This window comes from Ptychodera flava, chromosome 17, assembly GCF_041260155.1.
Source record: "Ptychodera flava strain L36383 chromosome 17, AS_Pfla_20210202, whole genome shotgun sequence".
Classification (NCBI taxonomy): domain Eukaryota; kingdom Metazoa; phylum Hemichordata; class Enteropneusta; family Ptychoderidae; genus Ptychodera; species Ptychodera flava.
Window position 1 is genome coordinate 8,636,756 of NC_091944.1, and position 21,848 is coordinate 8,658,603.

General features: G+C 35.8%; 1 protein-coding gene across 1 annotated transcript in view; it reads left to right on the forward strand.

Annotated features, from left to right (window-relative positions):
* The window catches only part of LOC139116457 (glycine receptor subunit alpha-4-like), a 54,665-nt gene extending 35,657 nt beyond the window's left edge, over positions 1–19,008 (forward strand). Inside the window, exons 2-9 of the mRNA XM_070679083.1 lie at positions 9,096–9,280; positions 9,775–9,842; positions 11,803–12,020; positions 12,797–12,879; positions 13,789–13,926; positions 16,955–17,184; positions 17,719–17,904; positions 18,304–19,008. Coding sequence (XP_070535184.1) covers positions 9,096–9,280; positions 9,775–9,842; positions 11,803–12,020; positions 12,797–12,879; positions 13,789–13,926; positions 16,955–17,184; positions 17,719–17,904; positions 18,304–18,723 — 1,528 coding nt within the window. The 3' untranslated portion in view covers positions 18,724–19,008. The remainder of the gene's footprint in view (positions 1–9,095; positions 9,281–9,774; positions 9,843–11,802; positions 12,021–12,796; positions 12,880–13,788; positions 13,927–16,954; positions 17,185–17,718; positions 17,905–18,303) is intronic.
* Positions 19,009–21,848: the final 2,840 nt, after the last annotated feature.

A 21,848-nucleotide genomic window follows, 5' to 3' on the forward strand; every position in this document is an offset into this window, starting at 1 on the left:
CTAGCACGTTGTAATTCCAAGCTATTATGAAATTCACTGTAAATGATTTCAATTGCTTCTGTAAATGAATGTAGAATTACAAACTAACTGATATCCCAGCTGACTGGATGAGTATGTTGGCGCACGAATTAAAGAATGAATGGCGATATAAGAATGAATGATGAAATAAAGAAATAAAAATAAACCAAACCGAAGAAAATTGACACAAACACACATAAACCTTAAGATTTTTTCAACTATACAAGGTTTCCTGCAACTCAATGAGTTTTAGGGAAATAGCCTTGCTTTATGGAGAAATGTGATAAAATTATATATACTTCAAATGCCATGGCAACTGGGTTTAATGTAACGTTCTCGAGACAGCAACTATAGAATCACGCCCATTACTTGAGCAACATTAGTAGGCCACGAACCATCGGGAGGCCTATTCCCATCTAGCAAGTTCAAGGTTTTGTTCCCTATCAATGAAGTGGCAAAATACAGTTCGCCGATGCAGGTGTTCGCCGTAAAGCTTACTATGCGCTTACTATTTTCGAAACACCTGACATCACTTCTTGGTCTTTTGGCCAGAGGTCCATATATCTTTCTTTCATGAATTTGACTTTGTTTGTACCGTCTATTTACTGTCTGTTCTGTGCTGTTTTGTGTCTATGTTTACAACTATTGTCTTACAAATTTTGACCTAGTGTTATTGGATTATGGATTGGTATGATTGCGATTATTTCAGAGAAGAAGCACTTGAATACTTGAAAATAGGGTTCAATCGATAATCACTTTACAGGTGTTTTTCTATTGACCAGAGAACAATAAGCCGGGTATTTTGTTTTCTGCGGTTACGTGCTTTATGCTTCGATCATGCATAGTCTGAGCTGGTCGACGAACTACCATTTGAAAAGCGACAGATGTGTCAAGATTTACCTTTGAAACTGACTAGAAGTAGCATTTCATAAAAGTAGTATGATACAACTTAATTCTTGTCTTGTAATTCAGAAAGCAGAAAAATAAACACCACCGTTTGGCTAACCCCATTAGATTATGTATATTTTATGACATAAAATTTATGAGAGGGAGTGCTTTGTTACTTAGACTATAACGAAAGTCGGTCGTTGTATTTCATATTACACGAAAACAAAACGTTAATTTTAATTTTCATAATCTCGTTTTGCCCCACTGTCTAAATTAACATCTAAACTATAGTATGGTCTCGGTATGCGGTTCATTCTATGGGTAATTATTCGATTACATGTCATGCTACTTCCTTGTGACATATATTCATCATTTTGGTGTCGAAGTACAAGCTGTGGGCCGGCTGTATAGACCCTATACATAATTTGTGCACTAAGTATTTGAGAACGGTGATCAATCTGTTCAAGGTACATGTAGTATACGCCTAGAAAGAGAAAGACTAAAACTTTTGTTCAAGTTTTGCTAAATGAAACTTTCAACCATTCTTTTACCAAATGAAGAAAATTGAAAAAATTGAGGCGGGCCATCTGTTCCTGGGCGCATTCTACCTTTACCATTAACTCATCACAATGGGTACATGTAGTATATTTAGTTCTTTTTCTCTTCTTCCTTTATACGGTGTATATACAACGCACTTTGATGTTTGAGTAAAGCTTTTGGTAACACATTTTAATAATAACAGTACAAGTAGCATACTTAAAATAATGTGAGTTAATTTCAGTCAGCTTTGTCCTCTGTTACTTAACACGGATTAGTTCATGCATAAGACTTAGTTTTCTTTTGATATTAAATGAAATGCAAATGAATCTACGAAAGTCTATGGGCAAAAATAAACATACCATACGGTCAGGCAGTGTAAACATCACAAATAATCCATTACATGTATTGGAAAAGTGAAGATATATTGAAAGTAATATAATTGGAAGTTGCCAATCTGAGTTTAATATAGATTGATTTTTCGACGTAATTTGCAACAATTTAATTTGCACACTTCCTGATTTAACTGAGCTTTATTATTCACAGTGCGCACATTCATCCACGGGGCAAAGTACCATATATTAACGATAAATGGTACGACGTACTCAGACAATTCCGTTAAAAAATTGCTGATAATTCAAGTCGGGGTATGTTTTGGCCCGCGGCAGTGGGGATTTAATAAGCTACGATAGCAATTACTACACTAGATTTTGTGTTGCGTGCACAGAAACTTCGAGCAAATTTCCAAGATCAGAAGCCACACAAAACACATATTTTACAAAGTATTGTAATTCTCCTCTGAGATATATCTACAATTTACGTATGTTGCGATATGGTATATGCAATGACGGAGTTTTCATCCAACACTTTCATACTTTTGATTAGTGTGCCATAAAGATTTCCTTTTAAGACCTTGGCCTTTTAGTTTTCACCTTTCTCAACAAAAATGCTGTTACAAGATAAGTCCCTTTGAAAATCTGATGTTACGATCCTGCTCAACCCAGACGAGCACTTGAAATCCACATGTACGGGAGAACTTCTATCGACTCGAAGCAACATTTTCCTCTCATGGAAAACTATTCCTGTTTGACAATTGACCCCATAATATGTTAAAACGCCTGATGTAAAAATCATAACCTTTTAATGCTTTTTACAGTAGGAATGATTGAAGAACTACTATCGCTATTTTCATAAATGTCGACATACTCTTGGGAGCGTGTTTTTTATGACACAACATTAACATGGCCACATATATTCTGTACAGGAAATCTTGACTCCCGAGAATCTTAATTGTAGTAATATAGTGTAGCTAAACATTTTAATTGAAACAAGTAAAGCATCTGCATCGTTTTTGCATTTTTTTTCTTTGGCAACCAGTTTGGATACTAATGATAGTTCGCGCTTTGAAATTAAAAGACGTTAAGGGTTTACTTATATTTTTCTCAAGCAAACTTTCAACCATTCTCTTCTCAAGTCAAGAATAAAAAGCTTGGGTCACCCTGCAAAGGTTGGTACAAGAGAAACTAATGACATAACATTTACTGATATTTGAAATTCAAAATGGCTGCAAACCCTGTATTACCTCTTGGGGTTTCGAAAAACTAAGATGGTGAAAATCTTTCTTACATCAAGAGCATTAAAATAAGATCCCACATATGGTAGACAAGATCCTGACTGAAAAAAATTGAGAGCCTGTCTATATGTCTCCGAGGCGCATTCTATCTGTCACATACATATCTCTTATAGAGGGAACCACGCTTCCATTTTGACATTAAGCTTAATCGTGTGCTATACTAATTATTAAATTGGAGTTCATCTTGAAGAGATCATGAATACATCGGTATTTTCTGTTATTCAGCATTTATTTCAATATGCCGATTATCAATTTTCCCAGTTGAGTATTCGTCTAAATAGAAAGAAATCTGCTCATTACACAAACTGTGTACTCGCACCGCCCTGTATAAAATTGCATGGTAAGTACTCGTCCTTTGCACTGTAAATTTAATATAATGGTTGTTTCTTCATGCACTATCACGTCTGAAGTCATTCGCTGCAATTGATATTAAATTGCCCGGAGGGGTGAACGGCCTAGAAATGTCGTTGACACAGAAGGCGTAGACGCATAGCAACCTCTTAACCGACATCAAATATTCCACATGTACTTTGAGAGACAAACGACCAACGCACAGAAGAAGTAAATCGGTCTCCGACACCATGGTTACCAAGCCGATGATATTATAGCAGATGACAACAAAACTACGAAAAAAAATTAGGAAAATAGTCAAAGAAGTGGGACACACACAAGCACAAATATATATGGGTGTGTACAATATACATATGTTAAGTAGACAATATCGATATAAAGATGTATATAAGCATGAAATAACAGATACTACTATCTTTGTACTTGAAGTAATTTTTGTTATCAAGTGTGTTTCTTACCTATTACTCGAGTTTCACTCATTCACGTGGTCGTCAGGTAGGTAGGTTTTATTGTCTGAAATTTACTTCTGTTGCTTACATATATGTATCAAGGTTGGTCAAACCATTTGAATTGGTTGGTTGATTTGAAGCAAGACACTTGGAGACCAACTCGGTATGCTTGTGTCATAGATGGGCGTTGTTCATAATCAATGTAGCAGGTGCAGCCAACGAACAATTCACTTTAAAAAGGTCCTTACTATGATAAGATATATTGTGCATGACAAATAATGTGAACTGACTAATTTTAAGTCAAGAGGGTAATTAATTAGCTGTTCATAATTTGTCCTCCCACAGAAAATTTTTCGATTTACCCTCCCACACTCAAACTTCATTTTTCCCACTCCCCACTTATTTTTGCCTGTTTCCCCTCCCCACTGTGAATTTGAAGCTCCCTCGCCCTGTAGTGAATAAAAACTTGCCAATTTCCCTTGCCCTGGAAACAATTCCCCTCAAAAAGTGTTTCACCAAGCCCTGTCCCCAGGACAATCAACCGATATCGGCCCTGCCCTACAAAAAAACTAAAATTTGCTCCCCTACCACCTAAAAACATGTCCCCTGCCCTAGCAAAATTAAAATTTCCCCTGCCCTCAAAAATTGCTCCTGGAATAGCTTTTTCGATGAATAGCTCCGTTGGCTGCACCTGATGTAGATATGTGTTCTCATATTTATCGTAACATTGCTCAGTAGTCCTCAGTTGAGTACTCTACCCTTCTGAGAGGATAGAAGCATGGTATGTATGTATAAGATCAGGGTTAATCACGATCGACCATTCTAGTTAAAGCAAGCGCCGTAAGTCTGCCTTTATAATTACCAGTGGTCTAGAACAGAAAAGGAATGCACGACAGACAGACAGTTCAAGAATTATTAGATATGAAATAATCGTTAAAGAGACTACAATATTTATCCACTAAATGGCTCATTTGCTGATACAATCTGTAAGGTCATGATAATAAGGTATCGTGTCTTGAGTAATATGGGGTTTAGTAGTTTAGAACGAGGGGGCAATGTCATCATAACTTACTTAAGCGAAAAACGTATCCGCCATCAGCTAACGACATTAAATCTTTAATAAAAAGTCAAAATAATAATCAAATTAATGCACATATTACTGTTTGTCCGTCAAACAACTGGGTATACAAAGGTCATCTTTCTGGTCAAATTGATTATCAATGTCTAGATATTTTCCTCTGGTTAAAAGTAGATTTTAGTCGGATGGCAATCACAAACTTAGTTTTGTTACTCGAGGTACTTCTAGAAATGCCTTAACGTCCACATGTTTGTAGATACATTCTGCTGATTTAGCAAATTATTTTAATTTGCGATGGGCAGATGACTTCTCGGTTTTCGGTCGACGAATTTTCTAACGGTTCATCGATAAATTTTGTTTGGCATGATGGTTTTTAGTTTCCCAAATCTGCGAAGTTATCATTGTTTTCAGATGGGAACCTTTGAAGGGTGCTACAAATTATTTGCATTCTGTCAAAATCTCGAATGGAATTCTTATAAAAATATTGTCAATGATGCTTTTCATTGACTCACAAGGCCGTGATGAGTGTTGAAGTGCTTTAATTCTTGATCTGAGTACCGGATGGACTTCATCAACGCTGCTTTTGAAATTGTCGCGTGTCCTTTGTCAATTAGATATAACAGTACTCGATGAATATTGAGAGCTGCAGAACATCTGGTCGACTCAAAAGAGTCAGGATGTACGCCAGTTCTACTTTGAAAGCGTGATTGGCAATGCCTCTCAGATAAAGGACTTCGATAGTCGGTCGTATAAAATCAATATGAAAATCAGATAGTCCCAAAAGCTTCGGTTTTACAACTCCAGGAGCTTAACTTTTATGGTCACTTCGTTTTCAATGTACTGTACCATAAATGTTTCAAATATTACCTTGATAGATATGATCACGAAATCATAACAGTATTGATAGACACTAGACATCATTTAAAACCGTCGGTGGCTTCCACTGCCTTATAGGACTACGGCAACTATGGCTGTAGCATTTTATAACATGTGCACACAGGAATTTTAGAGTCCGGACCAGATTTCGGTCGTCGACAATAACATTTTACATTGCACATATACAGACTAAATTAACAAGTCAAACACTAGGCAACTCGACGTGATTTGTAGAAGATCTGCATTTTATAGACAAACGGCAAACAACCTCGGGAATAAGAATGAAAAGCTGCTATTAATTGTGCTTTAAATATTCTCATGTAGAGCTTGTTACAGGAAAGAGAAGTTTTGCGCGCCAAATCACGCGTACCAAATGCCATCAATACTGTAATAGTTCAACCATCAAATGCCGCATGCTCTGCAAAATTCCCTTCCCCTAATTGGCACTATTAGCGAGTCTGGAGATATGAGCGATTTAAAATGCTTTTGTTACTTAGCGTGTCTTTCTGATCCCGCCAAACAGTGTTTGAGAACGGATAGTACACTTCCATTACTCTCAGCAATTCTAAGAAACACTATTTGCCCTCGGTGTTTGACGCAGATCATGTTGGACACTGAAGCTAATACTATACTGCGTTATAATTATCGCGATGATCTGAATTCCCAACGAAACATTTATGTCTCTCCGCATAGCTATCAGTCAGGCATTTTTGAAGAGATATTTTTTCATATTCATACACATTCATGAAAAGATACCAGTAAAGAAAATCTATGTTTCATTTATTTATTTATTTATTTATTTATTTATTTATTTATTTATTTATTTATTTATCTATTTATTGTTTATTTATTTATTTATTTATTTATTTATTTTGTTTGTTTGTTATTCGCTTGTTTGTTTGTTCGTTCGTTCATTTACTCCTTGTTCATTCTTCCTTGATTTCTAGCACGTTTGAATGTTTATTTGTATGTTGCTATGTCTTGTAACCCTGTGCATACCTCTTTTAGTTCATTTGTATCAACTCCAGGCTAAAAAAATAAAAACCCTAGTATTTTATTTTTGTTTTCAGAGCAAAGTAATGTAACACTCTGCTTGAATTTAAGATATGACTTATTTATAGGCACCACATTAGTGATGTTATCTGAACAAGTGAATGCATAGAAAAACAATAGGGTGAGCTTCCCATTTCACACTGAAATATTCATGCTTTGCCTGAAGGAGTCCTTCACAAGTCAACCATAAAAGCAGTTTCACTCTCAATGCTTCCTCTCCCAGGATATCAAATGGCTGACCCCTGACCCTTCTTATTGTGACCGCAAACGATACAACACAAACTCAGCCGGATCAATACCGATCTCGCGTGTCGCTGCTGTAAGATTATTGCTTTGGCAATGGACTTGATCTCGAAAGTACATATACCATCTAGTACATTGTTCTGATCTTCTTATGACTCAATCACGAATTTTGTTTTCACATTGAAGAAAAAACTTTGTCTGTCCTTAAGGTAGTATGCGCCTCGAAAGTGAAAACGTTAAACTTTTGCTCAAACTTTTCTGAATGGCTCTTTCAACCATTGCCTTTCAATGAAAGAATAAAATAGGGGTCAACGCACAAATTTTGGTACAAGAGAAGCATAAAATCAAAGATTTACCGATATTTAAAATTCGAAATGGCCGCCATCCATGTGTTATATCTATGGAGTAAAAAATTCGATTTTCGAAAAACTAAAACAAGTTTTCTTACATCACCAGCTTTAAAATAAACCCCCACAAGTGGTATATCAGAAAAGCATAAAAAAAGCTTGAAAGTCTGAATATCTGTCCCCGAGGCGCGTTCTATCATAAGTCAATTCATTTACGTTTGTATTCATTTGATAATGCATTGTTCAGCTTCAGGCCTGAAACATTCAGTATTGATGGTATGAATTTTTCACATCTCATTTTCAATGATATTTCAATCGTCTCAGAAAGGAACAAAATGTAGTGTAGTCTTGACTCGTTCTATACAATACAGGGTACATTGGTGTTGATCAACACGCTTCCCTCTGATTGTTTCAGCATTTTTCGTCAAAAAACGCGAATAATTGTTATTCAACACATCAAGAGAGACACAGATAAGTTGGCAGACAGACGATGGAGAGTGTATAGACTGACTTATCTGCCATTTTAATGTATTGAGGGATCTGGTTGCCAGTTACTTTCGACCAGATGATATTAAGCATTCATCATGAAATTTTGCAGTATGGCAGTCAGATATAATGAATGCCTTCGGGTTATTTGGAATGCATGCTTATAGACAGATGTTGAAAGGATATATTGATTGATGTATTGTTGAAGCGATTAGCAGGCGGATGAACAGAGTCAAGCTGTGAGAGAGAGAGAGAGAGAGAGAGAGAGAGAGAGAGAGAGAGAGAGAGAGGAGAGAGAGAGGAGAGAGGAGAGAGAGAGAGGGAGAGAGAGAGAGAGAGAGAGAGAGAGAGAGAGATATGTTTGGGTGCTAATTGAAGATGTTGGATAGACAGATTAAAATAATTAAAACGGTACTTAGACTTAAAGTTAAAGCTCCACTAGCTGTATTTTAGCATTATTTTAATGGTTTTACATTCAAGCTAAAATAAGTCTGTGAGAATGTACTAATTTACATGTGTTGATACACTTATTATTAACTACCCGTTGGGATTGCATATGCAATTTTGAACAGAACAAAGATTACATTGCGATTAAATGTTTGCCCAAACATAAAATCGCAGCCCATGCGGAAAAGCAAAAACCATGGATACTGTAAATATCTGCACTGAAATGTTCACATAAATTGCACAGCGTAGTCCAATGTAATGCACAGGGGTGATTTTTTTCAACTGTGACATTGTATGTTCTGTTTACTTTGTAATATTACCAATGTTTGAAAATGGCAGGAAATCAAAATGACTGTTAAAATTTGAATTTACTAGTCAAATGTTTCACAAACGAATGTTTTCTTAATGCAGCAAAAGCCCATATCCCTTCAGAGGGAAGAATTCAGAGAAAACAAGGAGTGAATAGGAAGATTTTTTGAGGTCAACAAATTTTAAGAGTTACAGCTAGTGGGGGCTTTAATTTCGTAGGAGTTAAGCCATGCACACTCGGTATACAATAAACTGAATCTTGTTTGCCTTGAAGCAAAAATGTGTTTATATGTGTATCTATACATTTCTATAACGTGAGCGCTTAAGAGTTCACTGGAATCGATAGTAAGTTGAATATCTTGCGATGTCTCATATTTCAGGGGTGACAATTCAGCCACTGCGGATGAGAATGCCGCACTGAACGAGACAGCAGTTAACGCCACAGCATTGCCAACACCGTCGCGCGGGAACAGAAAAAATCAATTATCTTCAGAAGAGTTACAGTCCCAAATTATTGGCAAACTGCTCGACGGCTACGACAGGACGATCAGGCCGTTTGCAAGCGGTGAGCATAAACCATGAGAACAAATATCTTATCACCACAAAGTTATACAGACAAATAAGAGCGGTTATGTAACATTCAATAAAAAATCTTTCACAATTTATAGTCTAGACATTACATTATGATCATAGATTAGGATATTATCAATAAAATGGTATACAGTCTCACTAAACCGTGAAATTCAAATTAGCTGCAAATGATTACTATCTTTAACTTTTAAAATATTCAACTCACACACGCTTCATGTATATATATATATAAATATAAAAAATATATTATATATATATATATATATATATATATATATATATATATATATATATATATATATACGTTTTATAAACAAAGCGCAAGAAAACCGTATGTACAGTATCAAGCTTAAGTTTCTCTCACAAAATGGACTGATTTTTACGAGTAGCTGTTACAATAGACAAAGAAATATCTTCCACTGTTATTGCAGTCGCTTATTTTGATTATTTTTTTCTGTCCTTATTCAGAACACCCTGTCAATGTAGAATGTGATATGTACATCACTAGCTTTGATTCCATCATGGAGACAACTATGGTAAGAGGTGTCATTTATTTTCTTTGCAATCATAGACATTGCTATCATATCACATCCATTATCTGTGTCAAATGCCAACGATGCATGATCCTCCGGTCAAGGAGTGATGATTCCGCTTTCTTCATTTTTGCTGACGTGATATGGGATTAAAATTCGTTCGAATTCATCGACTTTATTTCAGGATATGAAAATTCATAGGTGAATCATGATCTTCGTTTGTCGACTGTATCCCGATTGAATTAACGCTATCATTTTAGGTATAAACCGAGTGATTCCCCCGGCAGTGCAATTTCTCTTTCGCCTCTGTGAATAGACATCAAAGCCGCCGAATACTGCCAGATGAATTGACCTCCATTGACGTTAACTTGTAAAACGCGGCTTCCAGTGTTTTCATAGCTTGTGTTGTCACTCGCATCTGACTATACAATTTGTTCTGATCGGTATATTCATCATATAAACAAGGATTTCTAAGACAGTTTTCGTATATATTTTATAACTTGCCTAGATTTGAGTGCAAATCAGTGCATTGATTTGAATAGGAACATTCGGGGAGTTAGCCGGCCGGCTGAACGATGTGCGGACCGGTTTCCATAGTTACCCGGTCCGGTGAAGCCCTTCGACGTTTTCGACGTCAAAGTAGACACTTAACGCCCGATGTAAAATATCCATGCGCACACTGCTATTTTGACTTTCGTTAAAATCTATTAGATGCTGGTCGAATGGTAGAATTGTTTGAGAATGCCCTGCATGTAACTAAATGTCATACAGAGTTAACTGTGAAGAGGCATGTAATAAAAATATTATTGCCTTAATACCTAGGTTTATGTGCCCGAGAGCAGGTGACGATTTGCCCGACGTGATTTGCTCATACAGCTATAAGCATAACATCATAACATCATAAAATCATCCATTCACCCAGTCTGTGTGGTTAACGAAGATATAGTAAATGTATGTGAGTTGAAATCAAAAGACAAACTTGTGTTAAAATACTGAGTAAGAAACCTTCAAAACATTCCGTGCCTAATCAAACATCATAGCAGGTATCGCATTGGGTACCAGAATCTCGAATTACACAAAATATTTACCAACATAGCAGCCAGCCCTTTGTTAACTCTATCGAAAAAATGAATTTTCGATATCTAAAAAAAATTTACCGCGAAAAACTTAATTATTCATGAGCTTCAAAATGCACCCTCACAAGAGTTAGATCAAAACGGTTATGTGAAAGTTTTTTTGAGTCCGGATGTCTGTTCTCGAGGCGCATTCTACCTCAAAGTGAAAGACTTAAACTTTTGCTCAAACTCTCCTTGAGGAATCTTTCAATCAGTCTCTTTAAAATCAAGACTAAAAATCAGGGGTCAGCGTACAAATTTTGGTACTAGTGAATCAAATAACTCAAGATTTACCTATATTTCAAATTCAAAATGGCCGCCATCCCTGTTTTATCTCTATGAGAAAAGTAATTTTTTCGAATTTAGAAAAACTAAGCCGGTTTACCGTTTTCGTACACAGAGAGCTTTAAAATGAACCCCAACAAGTGGTAAGCTTATATTAGTAAAGAATTGTAAAAGTTGAGAGTCCGAATATCTGTTCCCGAGGAGGTTATATATGACATTAAACTGGTCCAATAATCATTTTCATTCAAGGTAATACATTACCAGGTCCATCGGACATTTGAGATTTACAAATTTAAGTCGGACCATCCTGAACCACTGATAGTTAGTGATGGTAGTGATATGTATCATCTTAATACATATACCCACCGTTAACTCACCTATCACTTACACGACATATATGCGTGTCATTAGTTCATAACAAAACGAGCGGATGCGTTCATACGTGACCAAACATTGATGGTTCTGTATCTTTAACCAATCAGTCGAAACATCGTATCATCTCAGGAGATGAACAATTTTCACACACTTAATTCAATCATTTTCTAACACAAATTATCCCGCAGGATTACCAGGTGACCATGTATTTCCGGCAGTATTGGCGGGATCCGCGCCTAGAATTCAACGATACTATCACGATCGTCCTGGCTGATGATATCAGAGAGAGATTCTGGGTGCCCGATCTCTTCTTCGTGAACGTCAAGCAGGCTGACTTTCACTACGTCACCAGGGAGAATGTGTACTTCCGGTTGACTTCAACTGGTGACATTCTATACAGCCTAAGGTAGATACACTTAAGAAGCCAAAACCATCAACTGTCGTGCATGTTGTGGGCAACATTAAACCACAAATCCTGTAGAAAATACGATAGTTTTATGTAATTGAAATATATAGATGAAGTTGCTTTTGTATTTTAATATTTACTATATTGTCTGATATATAATTTATCAACAGAACAATATTGCCAGACGCACACACACATATATATATATATATATATATATATATATATATATATATATATATATATATATATATATATATATATATATATATATATATATATATATATATATATATTGTCAGATACATTATAAACACAATATTATCAGATACATTATATAATATATATATAAACACAATATTGTCAGATACATTATAAACACAATATTATCAGATACATTATATAATATATATATCTATATATATATATATATCTATATCTATATATATATATATATATATATATATATATATATATATATATATATATATATATATTATATATCTGGCAATATTTTTCTGTTGATAAATTATATATCTGACGATATAGTAAATATTAAAATACAAAAGCAACTTCATAGTGATAATTTCAATCACTAGGGACATATTGAAAATACATTGAGATATTTCACTTCCATTCGTAATCGACTACCTCTAGATTTCTTCTAATTTTCGCCATGGAGGAAACTGAAGTAGGCGGATAAAACGATGAGCTTCAGGGCGATGGCCGAGAAAATGTAGTGTTGAAACTGACGTTTTTGTTCATTTTAAAACCAGGTTGAGTTTAATCCTGAGTTGCCAAATGGACCTACGGCAATTTCCCATGGATAATCAGTACTGTGGGATTCACATAGAGCCATGTAAGTTGCTTTCGACATTTATCGATGGTCGTTAAATCGTGTGCGCACAAAATTATATTTTTCACTTTTAATCACGTACTTAAAGTATTCTTGCCATCGCGGAGTGACAACCCCAACTCCTTGTTTGTCGAAGGCACACTACATAACAAATATATGTTAATGGCGTCCATCGAAGCATATTCAGGTTCTCACGACTTTACTGCAATGTAACCAAATCCTCCACTTACAAGAGATTAAATTCATCGTCGTGTGTACGCTGAAAGGCCTTGTCGATGTGTCAATGTAACCTATTTGTTATCGTTGTCAAGAAGTTAATCGAAGAAGACAACTTACGCCCTTCGACCTTGTCAATTGATTTAATTGATAAATGTTATGTCTGTATGTCAATTGATTCAATTGATAAATGTATGTATGTATGTATGTATGTATGTATGTATGTATGTATGTATGTATGTATGTATGTATGTATGTATGTATGTATGTATGTATGTATGTATTTATGTGTGTGTGTGTATGTATGTATGTATGTATGTATGTTTCTATGTTTCTATCTATCTATCTATCAATCAATCTATCTATCTATCTATCTATCTATCTATCTATCTATCTATCTATCTATCTATCTCTTTATGTATCGATCTATGTATCGATCTATTGATCTATCGATCTATCTAGCTATTTGAAATAGCTAATCAATGTTAACAATGTTTTTGGTTGAAATAATTATATATCCAGTGCAAATTACGGACTATCTTTAAACGTTGCCCTATTTGCAGTGAAGGCGGTTTGCATCTAGAGTGGACCGGACATCATGATAGATTAATGGTGCATGTAATTTTACTCATTGATTTTCAACCAAAACATCACTTTACTAACCACACTGCTGCTGTTGTTGTTGGGTTTTTACAGACGGTTACACAACTACTGATCTGTTACTGTTCTGGAAGGAGAATAAATCAGTCGATTGGGACAAAAAAATGAAACTAGCCCAGTATGAATTGAAGGGTTACACAAAAAGTGAAGATGATAACAACCTTTTGGTCACAGGTATATTTGTAACCTTAATGGCTAATAGTTCGTTCACTTTCTGTTTCTTCCCACATGTACATTTTTAATGATCCTATGATAAAAAAAATTTTATTAAGCAGTTCATCATTCAACAGGCGAACGGCCAATTAGGTAGCGTTCAGTTATTACGGCCGGGGGTGGGCCGGCAAAATCCGGGGGTCACCTTAAATTTGAAAACTGCAAAAGGGGGGGGGGGGGTCATGTATTTTTCAACAGCTTAGTGGGGGGTCACTTAATTTTTATAAGTATCCGTCCCGTCGAAAAGCAGTTTCAGTGTTCAGAAATATTCTGGGAGACAAAAACGATTTCATAATTTCATTCTCTGAACAGAAGTATAATTATCTCTCACATGAACATCTTGACTAGGCAACTCTGAGGGTTGTCTTATTGTAAATCGAGCTCACTTAGGGCAATGAACAATTCCTATTACTCACATATTGGAAATATAGCAAGTTTTGTCAGGGAAATTATTTACAATTAAATGTAGACCACTACTACCATGAAAAGTGAAATGATACTTTTATGTGAAATTCAAATATCATAATTGTTGTCAACATCTGAACTTTCAAATATCCTTTTTGAATTAAGTATACTTGTATCAATTATCAAACACCTATAAAAGCACAAATTAATTTAGTTTAGCATAATGATTGTAAAAAAATATAGTTTTCTCATAGACTCTCATGAACAGTGAACCTACATTGCGGTGAAATTTCAAAATCCAATTTCTGGCGAACACATCCATTTCTTATTACCCTAGTCTAATCAAGTACATGGATATTAATAATCGAGAGTACATGAATACATAGATTCACAATTTTATCATTGACTTCAATGTATAGTGGATGGACATTTTGGTGAAATTCTAAAGTCAATTTTTTGTCCACATACCAATTGTAACAACCCTATTCCAATTGAGTACATTTATATCAATTATCAAATATCTATAAATGTATAGATATAGTTTTGTATTGAAAAAGTATTACATAGTTTTTTATCAATAGCTGATTATCAATTAAATCAAAATATCAAAAGTTTGTACACACACGCTTGCGCAAAAATATTGCAATCCACCTGTAATTTCTGCCCAATCCCTTTGATGGTTAATTTCAAAATTATAGTAAGTCAGAATGGGAAATTTGAACATTAACACCTTGTGAGTTTGTAAGGAAGGTCATTTGAAAAATCTGGGAATCTTTTTTTTTATTCTATCCCCCAAAAGGTGTTTATGTGTGCAGCTTTACTCAAGCAAGGCTCACGAATTTTTTTCATCTTAAAAGGGGGTCATCAATTTTTCGGTGCTATGGGTAGGGGGTTCACTTATTTTGACTGATGCACAGGAAGAATTTGCCGGCCCAACCCCGGCCATAATAACTGAACGCTCCCTTACAGGATGAGGTATCCACCATATTACCCCATGAAGCAATGAGGACTCAAGTGCGTTGCTTCAAAGTTACAACACCATACTTCATTCTCGAAATTACCATCCTCTTGGTCGTTGTTTTTGTGAATGCGATATTCTTCATCTCACAGGCAAAAGTAATGCACGTCATATTTATTTGCATCTGAAGCGATGCGAAAGATGATGTTTACCTTAAACTGCGTGAGATGAATAAAGCTTATTTTGAGGTTTTTCACGTACGCTTTGCGCATCGAATTGCCTGTAACGCGGCTGTTATGATAGAAAACTTGCCTTTAACGCATGGTTTCTCGTTATGTTCACGACCCATTAATTATTGAAAGCAAATGACTATACACGTGTGTGCCTCGGGCAGAGACAGGGTTCACTCCCTACGCATTGCGCTTTAGTGTGGTGAAAATATGCCAAATCGGAGGTGAACTTGTGTAATTTGAACTCACTTTCCGTAGAATAAGATTAAACATTCCTTATGACAACAAATTATCCGCTGAACAGGAAATTGCTGCTGATAAAAGCTTCATTTGATTGGTACAACAAACATGTAGCGCAGACATGTCAACATAGTCGTTGAACGTACAGGTTCACACTGATACCTATTAAAACAGAGACTTTGTCAAAAGGTCTGTCAAAATAATGTTGTTCGGAACAGGTATTTGATTAAGTACCTCGTCTTTGGGTTTCCGATGTTTATTTTTCTCGCCTTTCGAAAACAAGGCAATACTGAACGTGTTACCCGCGGCTTATAGGTACACAGACAGCGTTGAGGGATCGGTCGCCTGGCAACTGTTGTCAGAGGCAACGTACAGTGTATCGATTCGTTTATATGTAACATATCATTGCAATAATAAAGCTTTGTAATGGAGTTATAAAATATAGCCAAGGTTATAGCGATTACTGGTGCAAATCTACATGAAGATTGCTGTGTACATGAATCTCATACCGGTCCGGTAATAATCGTTATTCATGTTGTTGCTCTACTTTCACCGAGAATCCGAAAGATGACTTCTTCATGAAGCCATACTGTAGCAAGTGGGTCTTTCGCACAGTAGACCTATTAGGTTAAACACTGTCCCTCGTTTCCGGAAAGTTTAAATACTTGAGTTGATTATTACGACTCTAAGCCTAAATTCGATTGGCTGTACGTCAGTGTCACCTTATTACATCCAATGGCGTATTACAAGCGGAATGGTCTGAAATCAAGTTTTGCACGAGTGAATATATTTATATCAAGATAACATCTAGTGAAGTGTCCTTCTTGAAATTTGAAAATTTGAAGTGATTTCATAGTTAAAACAGGGAATTGCATCGCATCAAGTCATTGTACGAGGCTGATTGGGAAGACTGCCGTATCTAGATTTGTTTCATTCGAGAAAGAGTCAAGTTACAAAATGCAATTTAGAAATGATTTATGAGCATAATTCCCTTCCATTTCTTCGTTTCTTCCCAAATAGTTATTAAAACTGATGACTGAAATTGATGTCAGTCGCCTTCATGACCTTTCTTTTATAATCACTATAATTATCGTCGTATTCAAAATTCAACATAGAAGATTTGTTTTAATCTACTAATTGATATCATTACTTTCAGGGAATTTTGCCCACGTCAGTGTGGAATTCATCTTGACGCGAGAGCTTGGTTATTACATCTTGCAAACCTATATCCCAAGCATTATGCTCGTCGTTGTATCCTGGGTCTCGTTCTGGGTCGACGTCAGTGCAGCGCCCGCTAGAGTTGCACTGGGAATAACGACAGTGCTCACGTTCACAACGATGAGTTCGGGCGTCAGTTCACAGTTACCGAAGGTAGCGTACGCAAAGGTAATGCCAAAAGATTTTGGTAAAAATTCCTCGTATTGTAGCGTGCGTACGTGCGCGTGTGGTAATGTTATTTCGGATTGATTAATTGGCAGAATATATCAATTTGTTTATTTGCTTGTTGTTTTAATTTGCTTTATTTGTGTGTTGGCTCAATTTTTGATCCGTCGTTTAGGTTTCAAAAACAAAAACAGCGGTGACGTACTGGTGAAATGTGAGAACAGTGGCAGAGAAAAGATTTTGAGTGAATCAGTGACATACACGATATTGATTCAGTTAATTCTACAAGCCAAGCCATCTCTTTGAACAACGACTTCCAATATAAAGTAGTGACATGTAGACGGAAAATATTCTCCATTATTACATATCTCCTCACAGATTATTTTGCATGTATTTGCATATGGCGTCGGTCGTTGATTAACTAGTGTAACACTGAAATTTCCAAACGAAGCTTGATCTTCTTCATATGCCAAATTGGTAGCATACTACACGTAAATATTTCAACTTTGACCTCATCCTACTTTGTGTTGTCCGTAGGCCATTGACATTTGGTTGGCTGCCTGCATGGTGTTCGTATTTGCCGCCTTGCTAGAATTCGCGCTGGCAAACTATCTGCACGCCCTGGGACAGGACAGACAGACTCTCAGCAACTTCTTCAGAGCACAGACCAACAGGGAAAACGAAGATGAGATTTCTCTGAACATTTTCACCAACAAAGAAGTCGTGAGTTCCATGGAGAAATGATTTCTGCAAAACTATTTCATTTTGAATATTACTTTGCATATTGTTACAGTCGGGGTTGGACAGGATAACTAAATCTCAAAGTGTACGAACTTTGACCTTTATTGTTCACATGACTTTACATTATGCTCATATGCAGATAATTAGTCTGAGCGTATCTTTTTAGCTTCTACTAACGATGTCGTGTTGCCATGGTGACATGAAAACTCATTCCATCGGGCATATGACTTTGATAAAAAATGAGCTATACACTATTACTCACTAACCATAAGTAAAACTTGATATTGTATGGATATAGAATATGTAGAAGAGCTAAAAGTACCGAAGAGAGAACGGCGAACGGATGTTAATCCACAATGCTTTTTTGTCTCATCTTCACAGGTGTCCAACGGTCGTGGGCCGGAGACACGTGATCAAAATATGGAGATGAGTAGCCGTGACGACATATACACTATCGAAAACGACCAGTACACAAGACGTGCTTTTCGGAGACAGAACGGATACGACATATCTTCACCGCAAAATTCGGCGACGTTCGCACAGACCAATCGTAAACAATCCAAAAGCAACAAGCTCAAGCGTGGCAGTAGTTACAAAGTTGCCACTGCGCTTGCGTACATGAAAAGCGGAAGCGAGACCAGCCTCTCCGACAGCCTGTACGCCGAGGGCTTGAAACTGAAAAACAAAGCGATAGCCATCGATAGATATTCTAGATATTTGTTTCCATTGATTTTCATCGTCTTCAACGCTGGCTATTGGCCGGTGTATTTGACGGACATAGTTTTTCATGGACATCGCTGAACACTTTGCTTAAACATCTAAACGTTCACTGACGTGATGATAAAGAGGCCTTATCTTAAAGTGTAGTGTTGGTAGTGGAGTGAGAGATCAAATAAAGTTCAGAGAACTTTGAAATCGTCACATGAAATGGTGCACAGATCACTGAAGGCTCTACATGATCGGCTGAATGTAACGCTGTCAGCTTCGATATGTAAATATCAAGAGAAAAATATATTTCTCAAAACCGTTAACAGCATTACAAAGGAGAAAAACGTACTGAATCTTAACTGAAAATTACAATGTCGCTGAAATTACACCTTCACGCCATTATATATATATATATATATATATATATATATATATATATATATATATATATATATATATATATATATATATATATATATGAGTAAATCACTTACATTTTTAAAAATCTATCTGTTCTAGAGCTGTTCGCAAAATATCAGTTACATTTAATCTGTTCATTTCTCCGAGACCATACATTTACTTATAAATCTCATAAGAAATTCTTGTATCTTTGATATTTTTGATATATTTTTCAACAAGCAAAACCAGTTGACGAGTGTCGCCGTGGGCTAATTATATGGGCTTCACCAGTGTACGACGTTGGCTGCGTCGTTTGAGTAACACCTGTTTTGAATAGCCAATAAAGAGACGATTTGCAAGACTGCTACATATCAGCGAATGAAATGCACGCTTTTATCAGGTTTCCTTTGAGGTTAGACGAAAGGGTGCAAAAACATGTTTCTAGTTAACTTACTACCAGCATCTACTCAACTTACATCTGTACAACTTTCAGTTTTTTTAATTCTCTGCGGTCATCGAAACACATGCCCAGAAGAGCATGTCGAAAACCGCAGGAACGGTTTAGTCGACGTTCACAACTTATACAACTTAGACTTCTGGCATCATGTATTGGGCAAAATCCGCAATTATATCGGGTAAAATGAAAGACGTTCGAACAGTGATCATAAATTGAACCTACTCAGGAATATCAGTCACCTGAATAAGCTTTACTTTTGAAGTTGGAAAGAAGTAAAACGAGCTGTATTTTGTAAACCGAATGTAAATTATTTGAAAGTGATGATTTTTTTGTTAACAGATAGTTGTCGAGATTAAGTAGATTGAAGAGTGTATTTCTACCCTCCTATTTTACCTTAATATGTAAATTGGCTTTAATCAATTCCAAGATATTGAAATTTAATCTTGCGGGACGAGGTCGCTTTTGCAAAACGAATTTTTGACGCTTTAGAAGTATCATCAGTCTATCAGTTTATCACTAATCGCCGTTGAGGGCGCTCAATTACCCGTGCCTGTCTGATGGCGTAGACTTTTTACACATAATATAATCGACCCAGAAAAAAAGAGAACAGACTGTGTATAAGGAAAAGTCTACATATTTTTATTTTGGCATTTCGGCAATTTTAAGCAGCAAACAAAAATATTTACAATTGTCACTCTAAAAAGACGGAACAAACCACGGCTACTGGCTATTAATTTTAGTTTCAATTAGTGCTTAGTGTTGTACTTTAGATTCGAGAGTTCAGTTTTATTCCGCACCTTCTGTAGTTCTGTTTTTGTGTTCAGCAATTAAATAAACGTGTATTTTGCAAATTTAGCGTGATTATTTACTATTTACTATCGGTCTGGTAACTGACAGCTCAGATCAAAATAATGTGTGGATATATACAAATATTATTTGGGAATCACATGAAAGAAGGTACATTCCTTTTGGTCTTCATATACAATTATACCAGTGTATATTTCTGCTTTCACAAAGGAACCCCGTGATTAAGAAATATCGATATCAACCTCTCCTTCAATAATTCAACTTGAAAACATTTGTGGCTCTAAGTAAATGGTTTGTACAAGGATGGCAGGATTACCGTGATGAGTGCCGCCGAGTCGAGGTGGTCAAGAGTTATGAAATTACATCACAAACCACTATTGTTTCTCCGCATTCGGGAAATAATCCATGTGTACGTTTTTGAACTATTTGCATAACTTGTTTCACCAAAAATAAAACACTCATAGATTGAACTTTGATAAAACTTATAAACATTTGAAAAATGATTAGTTGAAACAAAACATTTAAATCATGCTTGCTGTTGGAAACCGATGTAAAGAAATGAATCTATAACATAATCAAATAGGTTCCGTGTGAAGTATTTGGAAAGGGTATGTCTTCAACTAAAGTATCTCATGTAGTATCTGTGTATTCTTTAAATGTTTTTAAGTAATGAAAATATCTCAAAACAAATACAATACATAGAAAAACAACATCGCCAATCCAAAAGCAAGCATTCACAAAAATAACAGCATAGTTGCATTTACATGAAAAAACCGGAAAAGGGTAAAGTTCACTTTCCAAAATATTTCATAGTTGAACAAAGTTTCATGAGTAAAACAATTTTTAAATTTTGGATTAAACTTCGACTCAAACCTTACAAAATTGTATTCTTTATGTTTACTTTACAACCACAATGACGCGAATTATCTGATGAAGTTATTATGAACTATTTGGAAAATTACTTTTGTCACTAGCAACGCAGCAAACAGTGACATTATTCATGTTATTTAGAGAAAATTTCTTATCCATAGAAAAGTTTCCGAGTGACTATACTGACTTCTATAAGTAAGCTGGGTACAGGACACAGTAGAAAACATTATAATGAAAATAAAAAAATATTTCAAGTTAGTAAGTCATATGACATTTATACTGCTGTATATGTAGTTCAGACCAGGTTTAATTTGATTTAAACGTACAAGACCTGATTATATACCCTGTCATCAAATCGTGAGCCCTTTCCGTCTTCGTGATGATTTTCACCGACAGTAGCTATGTCTCGAAAAGGAGTTATGGGACTTTGACAATAATTAGTTTCTCGCATTACTCTCGATAATTTTTGAGAAAGAGTTCCTTGACTCGCTATAAGTTGCGCTCAGTAGTAGATTCCCGTATATTAACACGATTTTATTTATCGAGCATACAATGATTTTATTTGACCAGTTTCTTTAATTGGGCTCCCAAAAATCCTCTGCACAAATATCTGAGGGTGAAAATGTAAGTTATGCGTTAAGTCAAGATTAAAAACTTTAGTAATGTTGAAAATAGGTAGAACTCT